Source organism: Scophthalmus maximus, chromosome 7 (assembly GCF_022379125.1).
Source record: "Scophthalmus maximus strain ysfricsl-2021 chromosome 7, ASM2237912v1, whole genome shotgun sequence".
NCBI classification, from domain to species: Eukaryota; Metazoa; Chordata; class Actinopteri; order Pleuronectiformes; family Scophthalmidae; genus Scophthalmus; species Scophthalmus maximus.
In genome coordinates, this window is record NC_061521.1 from 15,758,749 (window position 1) to 15,768,076 (window position 9,328).

General features: G+C 41.6%; 1 protein-coding gene across 3 annotated transcripts; it reads left to right on the top strand.

The window, feature by feature from the left end:
* Nucleotides 1-2,009: 2,009 nt before the first annotated feature.
* On the top strand, nucleotides 2,010-8,657 carry cd9a (CD9 molecule a). 3 transcript variants are annotated; one of them, XM_035643143.2, is made up of 8 exons: nucleotides 2,010-2,207; nucleotides 5,464-5,566; nucleotides 5,704-5,801; nucleotides 6,257-6,331; nucleotides 6,537-6,638; nucleotides 7,170-7,259; nucleotides 7,511-7,594; nucleotides 7,727-8,657. In XM_035643143.2, exons 1-8 carry the CDS (start codon nucleotides 2,139-2,141, stop codon nucleotides 7,790-7,792), a joined length of 687 nt encoding a protein of 228 aa, XP_035499036.1. In that variant the 5' UTR covers nucleotides 2,010-2,138; the 3' UTR covers nucleotides 7,793-8,657. The 3 variants fall into 3 exon arrangements, with proteins under 3 accessions (XP_035499036.1, XP_035499038.1, XP_035499037.1); XM_035643145.2 differs by lacking the exon at nucleotides 2,010-2,207 and adding an exon at nucleotides 3,708-3,759; XM_035643144.2 differs by lacking the exon at nucleotides 2,010-2,207 and adding an exon at nucleotides 3,776-3,972.
* The last annotated feature ends 671 nt before the right edge of the window (nucleotides 8,658-9,328 follow it).

Consider the following 9,328-nt stretch of genomic DNA (forward strand, 5'->3'; position numbering starts at 1 on the left):
ACCAGGATGTGCCCACTGATCGCCTGGCAGAGTAATTAGACTACACATGCATATCAGCATCGGCGCCAACCCAAACAATTCTGGTGGAAAATATACTGACTGGAGATATCTCACGCAACAACACTGCTTTGCCGGTGCAACAAGGACAAACACATGACTAAGATGTGCCAAAATCTCTCTCTCTCTCTCTCTCACACACACACACACACACACACACACACACACACACACACACACACACACACACACACACACACACACACACACACACACACACACACACACACACACACACACACACACACACACACACACACACACACACACACACACACACACACACACACACACACACACACACACACACACACACAGCCATATAAAACACTCACACTGGGAACGTGTGTGGATCAAAACTCTCAGGTGAAAACTTCAGCGAGAAAAAAACAAAACATCAGACATTTTTCAAACACAAATATTCTCTCAATCAATCAGTGTCACAATTGTTCAAACATAGACTTTTATGTAGGTAACAAGTATTGTGTTTCCAAGTAATTGCCAGTCCAATTATGGTACCACTTTGTTTGTTGTATTTATAAAATATTCTATAAAGCCCCTCTGTATACTGTACTCTCATAGGGAGTGGGTGTGATCTAAAGGCCTGGAGTGCCTGTGGTAAATACAGAAAACTTATTTTAATTACTTTGCCTGAATAACATGTGGTGGATTAAATAAATTCCATTAACAATGGGTCAGTTCCATCGCGTGTCCCTTTAAGTCATCCCAGCGAACCAGCATGCACCATACAAGGCCAAGCTCACCTAAATGATGGGCTATTTTTCCTTGATATATTTTACACTTGTAAATTTCATGGTGTGACATGTCAACATGTCCAAAATGAAAATGAAAAAAAACTAAGACGTTTAAAGCTGTGTGCTGGTGATGAAATAACGTTCATGTTTTATCACTCTCTAAAATAGTATGTCTGGGATTTACAAATGTCTGTTTTGTACTTTAAAATGTCACTAATTAAAACCAATTAATAGAGTGGATATCTTACTTGTATTAGCCATCAGCAACAATCCATAAAGTGGATGGTTGTACACATTAAAATGTAAAATCGTATATCTTTCCTTGTGTTTATGTTGTGTTTAATTTTTTACTGCCCCCTTTGTTGCTGTAACATGGCAGATTCCATGGGGTTCCATAAAGGATGATAAGATCTTATCTCATCTTAAAGGGAACTTTGTCCACATGCTCTGCAACTAGTACTAGTGCAAATAGTACTGGGTTAGGTTTTTAACCAATTATTTATGACTGATCCATTAATTGTTAGAAAAAATCTTGTATTAACTATTACGGCACACGATAGAGAGGTTACTAAAAACTAGTCTGGTGCTTTGACAAAGGGAGGTTGACCGGGGTGTGTGCACCCCATGTGCTGTCCGGGGGAGAAACGATGATCGCGGGGAGGACATGCTCGTGCCTCGCGTTCATTCGTGTGCACCGGATCATCCTTATATTCAACACGTGAACGCGCGTTTTCTTATTCCGGGAGAATGACGTCATCGCACGGCCCAGGCTGCTGCAGGAACTCGCCAGCAGAAAGCTCACACAGCGGGCTGCTCGGCGCATTGTTTCCAGGTACCCTCCCCATTGTGTCCAGGAAACACACGCACAATGCATGGCTGCAGGTTCTCTTGGCCAACTGCAATTTGAACACGTCAGAGTGCTATCGGAGGGTGTTAGAAATATGTGTAATGAAACTTGAGCCTATTATGAATGGGTATTTGGGGACGACTGCTGTGATTACAAGCTAAACTGCATCGAGACAAAAGTCCCCCAGAAATGGTAATGGTTCATAAAAAAATAATTAAATGCAGAACATTATGAAAGCAACCTTTTAAAAGAAAGAAAGAAAGAAAGAGAGAAAGAGAGAAAGAGAGCAGCCACAGGAGGCTTTGCCTTTGCAGTCCGTAATCCGGGGGGGCGGACCACTACAGGCGCGCACGGCACGACGCGCGCACCAGCCGGCGGCGCGTCGGCACAGAACCTCACTCTGCACACCGACTGTTATGTGCCTCGATATTTAACTTGTGATTCCGGCACAAGTGTGAACCGCAGCCCCAAGTTCCGCCATGGCTGCGCTGTCGGGGGGAGAGATGTGCATCAAATACCTGATGTTCGCCTTCAACCTGGTGTTTTGGGTGAGTTCGCTGCGAGAGAAAGAAAACGCGCCGTTCTCGTTGGGAAATGTACGTCCCGTCCGCGTGTCACGCACATGCCAGTGCGTGATTTTCACGTGCACGCGCGTTCGCGTGTGAGCAGGTTGCTATAGTGAATGAAATGGTACCGTCTCCCATGCAGATGTAGGGTCGTGTATACCGAGCAGGCTCGCACACAGCCAGGGTTAATCATCACTTTTTCTGAGGTGCCACTCCAATGATTTTAGGCTCTGACCGCCACTACACCACAAAGTGTCCCACTGCTCGTGGACAGGCTGCGAGCGGGCTGGAGGAATAATCCCCAAGTGGCCAAATGACCCAGTTCCACCAGCGCGCAGACTGTAAATGGAGTTTGCGCACACGGCATTTTAACAAGCGATGGAGTGGGGTGGGGAGGGGGGGGGGGACTGATATAATATTAACTAAGACTTCTGCTCACGTGATGTGAGGAGTTGCGCATGTCAGGGAGCCAGTCTCTGTCTGACAGTGTATGTGTGTGTGTATGCATGTGTGTGAATGTGTCCTGTATCACATATAGGCTATTTGTGTCCCACTAAGCCTGCAGGGTGTGTCTTGCTGTGGCCATTTGCGTGTGCATGTGTGTGTATGTGTGGTTTCAGATGGATGTTTTGCCTTTTACGAACATTTGTACTTTGCTCAGCTATACATAGAGCCAATATAATCATTCATTACAGGGCATACAGGGGTTTCCCACCGCCACAGTGTATGTGTGTGTGTGTGTGTGTGTGTGAGAAAGACATGGCCCCCAAAAAGATCAATTTGCGATATTGAATAGACAAACTTTCAGTTTTAAGAAAAGGAATAAGGAGACTATGAAGTATAAATGCATATCAATCAATCAACGGTTTCTCTGCCTATTTAGAGTCAATACAAAGAAAAGTCTGCTAGAAACTCACATTTTCATGTAAGTGTAGATTTCCCCCCTTTTGGAGTGGAATAAGCAGGAACTGAAGTTGTGACAAAATTGTCATCTCCTGTTCATACGGTCACAAATCACACATATCTGATCACACCTCAGGCCGGACAATAGTCCAGGTGTCCAATAATGTTGCTTCTGGGAGTATACTGTATATATATACATACACACACACAAATATATATATATATATATATATATATATATATATATATATATATATATACACACACACACTTCTACTTCACATTTCTATGGGATGGGAAGTAGCCATGTTTAAGTGCAGCCTATTAGTCCCGCACAGTACAAACACCAGGAAAGTAAATATGCTGCTAAGCCGGTTTTATTTTAGAAAATGGTTTATGTCAACGTGCCTGAACAGAGTCCTCTGTGCTGCAACCTCCCACATCTGAAAAGCCCTGCATGCCCACATGATTTGCCGTCGTGCACGTACAAAAAACTGTAAAATAGAACAAAAATGCAGGAAGCAACACAGGCCAGGATTTATATCACATAAACAAGGAAGGACAGTTTCCCCAGAAGTGACACCACCACTCTTGCTGGTTCCTACTTGTGTGAGCGGGTGATTGTATGAAGGTGTGGTATTGAAAGTGCATTATCTTTCCACCACCTGTTTTTTTCCTTCTTTTTTTTTTAACTGACATTAGTATGCTTTCACTTCCTCCTTGGAAGAAGTTGGTTCTTTGCACTCGTAGCGGTACAGTGTGTGTAGACTGAATCAGCATGGCTGTCACGGGGGGAATCAAGTGTCTGAAATATCTCATCTTTGTCTTCAACGGTTTCTTTTGGGTAGGTGTTTTTATTGCGTCTTAATGTGTTGTGTGTGTGCTTGTATCGCTATCTTTGTGCGGACCAGTTTGCCTCACAGACATGACAGGGTGAAGACATTTTGGGAAAGTGAGGACATATTTAGGTTAAGGTTTAGATTAAGGTAAAGGTAAGGGGCTAGAGGGAGATGGATCGAAAGACAGAGAGCGGGCGTGGGGGTGGAGAAGTTTCCAAAGCATTAGTAGTGTTATAGCTTTGTGTGACTGGTTTGCTCTAATCTGCCATTTTGCCCAAACAATGGAACATAGATTATACAACAGAAAGTAGACAGGGTGAAAATAGGTTAAAGAACAGTAGAATACGAATAGAAACATACACAAACACACCATTTGAATAGAAGTGCTGTGTTTCATTAAGGCTCTCTGAGCTGACCAGTCTGTGCTCACAAGGCTTGTGAGTTAGTGCCTGTGTACGCACATTACACAATGTGGCATCATGCGTGGACATTTATGGTTCTCTCTTGTTCACATGCTGTGCAAACAGGGAAAGGGAAACAGAAAGGTGTCGCAGGATATAATAAGATGCACTCCAAAAAACGTGTGTGGATGGATTCACATCTGTAGATGGATAGGCATTTTCCCACGGTGACAAGTCAAAATGTCTGTAGTGCAAAAGGCCAATGAGGGGATACGGGAAGACCTCTCTGATTGTGAGACTGGTTTCGTGTTTTCTAGGTCAGCACATTTTCTAGGACAGCCTCACATAAATACATATTCACACGTTACAATCATTTCATGCTCACCATCAGATGTATGTTAAACTACTGCAGGATTAACTGGCTGGTTACAAAATGGGTGACAAATGTCTGTTTGCGGCTGAGATTTTTTTCTCTGCAATCTGATTATTGTTCTTAAGCTTATCAAGAGTTGAGGGGCTGTGTAATTTTTTAGTCGAAATTTGCTTAGAAAAGTGATGCTGTGTAGGTAATGACCTGTAATGTACTTTGTTCAATACCAAAGTCTGTTCTGTTGATATACAGCAGCAAAATGGGAATTGCTGAGGAAGTATGTGAAGCATCTTGGTGATTAGAATATGCTCCGTAGCCCCATAGAGCTAGAAGGAGAATTTGAACAAGAAGGGATTAGACAAGTGTTGGGGAAGATTTGGATATGATATGAGGATTGTTGAATTTACTTCCTGTACTGAAAGCCAAAAAGAAAAACTAAGGATGAGAGTTAGAGAATGATTTCAGATGGGGCTTGACATTTGGAATCAGCCAAGAAAAGAAGTTTTAAATTCTGACAGCAATGACAAAAATTTTAACTGACGTTGTAAAGATCAGCTGATTGAGTTAAGTAAGAGGGGGAAAATAGTATTTATATGGAAAGGCCAAATGTATGGAAAGTATTACTCCTGTTTTAAATTTTATTGAACAAAAAGTATGTAGATTGCATTGACTAATGTAAAAACTAACTGCAGAAAGTTATGTGAGAATACACTTTTTTCCCCCAGCTTGCAGGCACTGCCGTCATTGCTATAGGCCTTTGGCTACGATTAGACCCCAAGACCAAAGGACTGTTTGAAGGATCAGACTCTCCATATGTGTTTTACACAGGTAAGATGCCCTCAATCCTTAGGCAGGAATGGAATGAGGAACATTAACATTAACAAGCAAAGTTTGTGTGTAATCTGCAATACACAAAACACTCTTGTATGTATTTTTGGTATAAATATCCTGTTGTGTGTTTGCAGGTGTATATATCCTGATAGGAGCTGGAGCACTGATGATGGTGGTGGGTTTTCTGGGATGCTGCGGGGCCATCCAGGAGTCCCCCACTATGCTGGGGCTGGTTTGTGCCACTTTCTTGTTCTATACACTTGTATCTACTCACAGCAATACGCACAATTTTAATCTCTTGAAAACAAAAAAAATATTTTCATGCAATTCTTCCTGTAGTGCACTCACTCAGTAGCACTTGACCTTGGTATCCAACTTTAGCGAGTGTTGATTGAAGACTGACCTTGGGAAAGAAATATGAGATGTCTGCCTTCATTATTGTTTGCTGAACAGTGTGAAGGCCAGAGAAGAGTCTGTACTTGTCCACCCTGTCTGGCCCTAATCTTCTTGTGCTAAGTCTCGCAGTAGGAGGAGCCTATGTAAATTGGGTTCAGCTACACTCAAATGACCTTATGTCATGTTCATACATGCACACAGACGACATGCGTACAGCCATGCAGGCACGCCTTCACACAGGCATGCCTTCACACAGTGAACTGAGTTTACTTTGGTCTTTCCTCTGCACAGTTCTTCTTCTTCCTGCTTATCATATTTGCCATTGAGGTCGCAGCTGGAATCTGGGGATTTTCCAATCAAAGCAAGGTAGCGTACAACTTTATAAGTAGGTCATATTATTTGCATAAATACTTTATGTACCATAAAATAACAGACAGCAATACTGCTGCTGAGTGAAATACATGCAAGTGTTGCCGTAAGTATTCCAAAGGCAGTGTGAAGAAATGTTAACATTTGTTTGCTTTAGTGACATTCTGTATATTGAGGATTCCTCCTTGCTGCTGTGTTGCAGGTGGTGAACGACATCACAACATTCTACCTTCAGACCTACAACAACTTCAAGACAACAGGAGACGAGCGCCTCAGAGAGATACTGCGTGTGATTCAAAATGGGGTGAGTCATTTCTGGTCCGTTCTGACCACTTCTAATTGGAGTTGACTCAGATCTTATCTTGGGAATTTGGCAGGCAGGGCATATTCCAGAGAATCCAATGTTTTCCCATTGGAACTTTGCAAGACTTTTCAAACCTGCTAAAGTTCAGCATCTTGGGATATACGCCTACTTGCATTTATTTTGTGAGAGTTGCATGAAAAAATTGATAAAAATCAAGTCTTTGTAACTATTTCTTGAAAAACAAAAGATGCATCCAGTGCATCTGTGCATGATTTCCAAGGTTGCATGGAAACCTCACTGTAGCTTCTTTCAGACATGCACTAAAGTTTAAACATTTTCCTGAACTTGTCAGAACACAAATGTCTGCAAATGTTGCCCAGACATTTTCCTGAGCTTTTCTTGCCAATCCACCCGTAAAACATTCAGAGACTCTCCAAATGAGCCCATGTGAGAATAGTCGGAAATTCTCTGGAAAATTCACAGCGAGTGAGTCACCTTGTTCTCTAACGGTATGATTTTGTATGTTTACAGATGAACTGCTGCGGTCCGACTGGTACAGTAGTGGACATTGCCAAAGACACCTGTCCCAGGGGAGAGCCGCTTGAGGAGCTCATTGCTAAGGTACAACTATCCTCAATGTGTGTATACATTGAATGCCATCACAGCTTGGAAATTGTGCCTGACACGTGTCATTATTTCACCACTTCCTTTTGCAGACTTATTTCCTCAGCCTCTTTGCGTTACTATGGCAACAGTGGTTTACTGAGGGCTGTATGCTCTCATGCTGCCTGTTATATGCGCCATACCACAAGTCATGTTCAAATGTAGGTTTAGAGAGAAAGCTGCAAGGAATCATGGTTTTTCTGTTACAGAGCTGTCCTGATGCCATCGACGAGGTTTTTGATTCCAAACTACACATCATAGGAGGAGTGGGCATCACCATCGGGGTTATTATGGTAAGTATGTGATTCATGTAAATCATTTCGCTGTTATTCATGAAAATTTAATGTCTACTGCCCCGGAGGACGAACACAGTTCAGACCTGAGCCAATACAAACACCAGTAACATTTCCTCCTCTCTCCTACAGATGTTTGGGATGATCTTTAGCATGCTCCTGTGCTGTGCCATCAGGAAATCTCGAGAGGTGGTGTGACACCGACCACACGCATCACACGTCCTTCTTAATGTTGCATGATGTCATTCCTAGAGTCTCAGACTCTCCACCTCCAACACAAACACTGCTTGTTCAAGGGGGGTAACCTAAGTCAGGCTGGGTGCAGATATTTCTGATTATTATGATATTCTTCGTCAGTTCTAACTGTACTGTCAATACTTAGGCCCATGTTCCTGGACTATAAAGATGCGATGTGGTTTTAATAGGCCCAACTATAGAATGGGTGTCATCTGTGCTTCAGTAGCAATGTATTACAGAAATGTGTAATTTGTGGTCATATGATGAAAATTGGTGTTTGTGAACTGCTAATTATCGGTACAAAGGATCATGTTATTGTGTACTGATCACATTTCTATTTGCTACCACTCTGGGGTAACTTACTGGCAACAAGAGTCATAGTCCAGGGCCTCAAAAAAGGCAACCACCACCACCACTTCAGCACCATACAGCAGTAGTCAATGAAATCAAATCCTCTTTCTTACAACACAAACCACGGTGACTATAGTAGCCAGCTGAGTGCTGAGCTGTGAACTGCTGTGGCTGTGGTTTTTCCCAGCTTTTAAGTGGCTATTAGAGTAACTTCATCTTCACCTTAATGACATTTGTTTATCCCTTTCCTTTCTTTACCCATCTCCTAATTTAACCTGGTTTAAAACGCCTTTGATTTTTTTGTCACATTTTGTAAATGCTCTTTTTTTTTAATGTGCAAAACATTTCTAATCTTAGATGGTTATATGGTATGTGTGTTTTGGTTATATATTTTATAAGGTCCATTTCATTTTTACAGAGATACCATATGCACTATGTTTCACAAAGAGAAATAAACCAAAATGTACTAAGTGGACTCTGATTCTATGCCATGCAATCACTCAATTACAGAGTGCATCAGTCAAATCAACTGTCCTTTTTTTACTCAGACTTTTCTGAGCTATTCACTGACTTCGGTTAATTAACTACATGACAAAGTATTGACTATTGAATTGGTCCTGGCTGGCGTATTACATTAAGCCGTTTCAGATTTGGTGGAATTGTGAGGGTTAGCAGGGTGTGGGCCCCTTGATGAAGCTGAAAACATTCAGGTTATTTTCCACTTGCACAGTGAAAACAACATTCTGAAAACACCCCCATCTTTCCCCTCTTTGATATATGTAGCCAACGAAGAAACAAGCCAAGAACCTATGGAAGCAAATAAGAGACATAAGTCTTTGAACTTTAACAGCCACTGAATACTTAATATTGAAATATTTTATTTTGAAAAACATGTATCTGAATTTATTTGTTCGGAATTCACCTCTTTGAAATTATTTTACTTCGGTATTCAGATAAAAAAAATTCAGATCTCAATTTTCAACTTACAATTTTTCGATTGCTCAAATTCTGATTGAAAAATTCAAGTTAAATATTCACACTCAAATTCGATTGCTCAAATTCAGATCGAAAAATTCAAGTCAAATATTCACTCAAATTCGATTGCTCAAATTCAGATCGAAAAATTCACAGTAACATCCGGGCTAC

What these genes read in the sequence shown, in the direction of transcription:
- cd9a (XM_035643143.2), top strand. Translation starts at nt 2,139, where the DNA reads ATGGCTGCGCTGTCGGGGGGAGAGATGTGCATCAAATACCTGATGTTC. An exon ending in GATTTTCCAATCAAAGCAAG is followed by an intron (nt 6,332 to 6,536) that starts GTAGCGTACAAC and finishes GCTGTGTTGCAG; the next exon opens with GTGGTGAACGACATCACAAC. An exon ending in TCACCATCGGGGTTATTATG is followed by an intron (nt 7,595 to 7,726) that starts GTAAGTATGTGA and finishes TCTCTCCTACAG; the next exon opens with ATGTTTGGGATGATCTTTAG.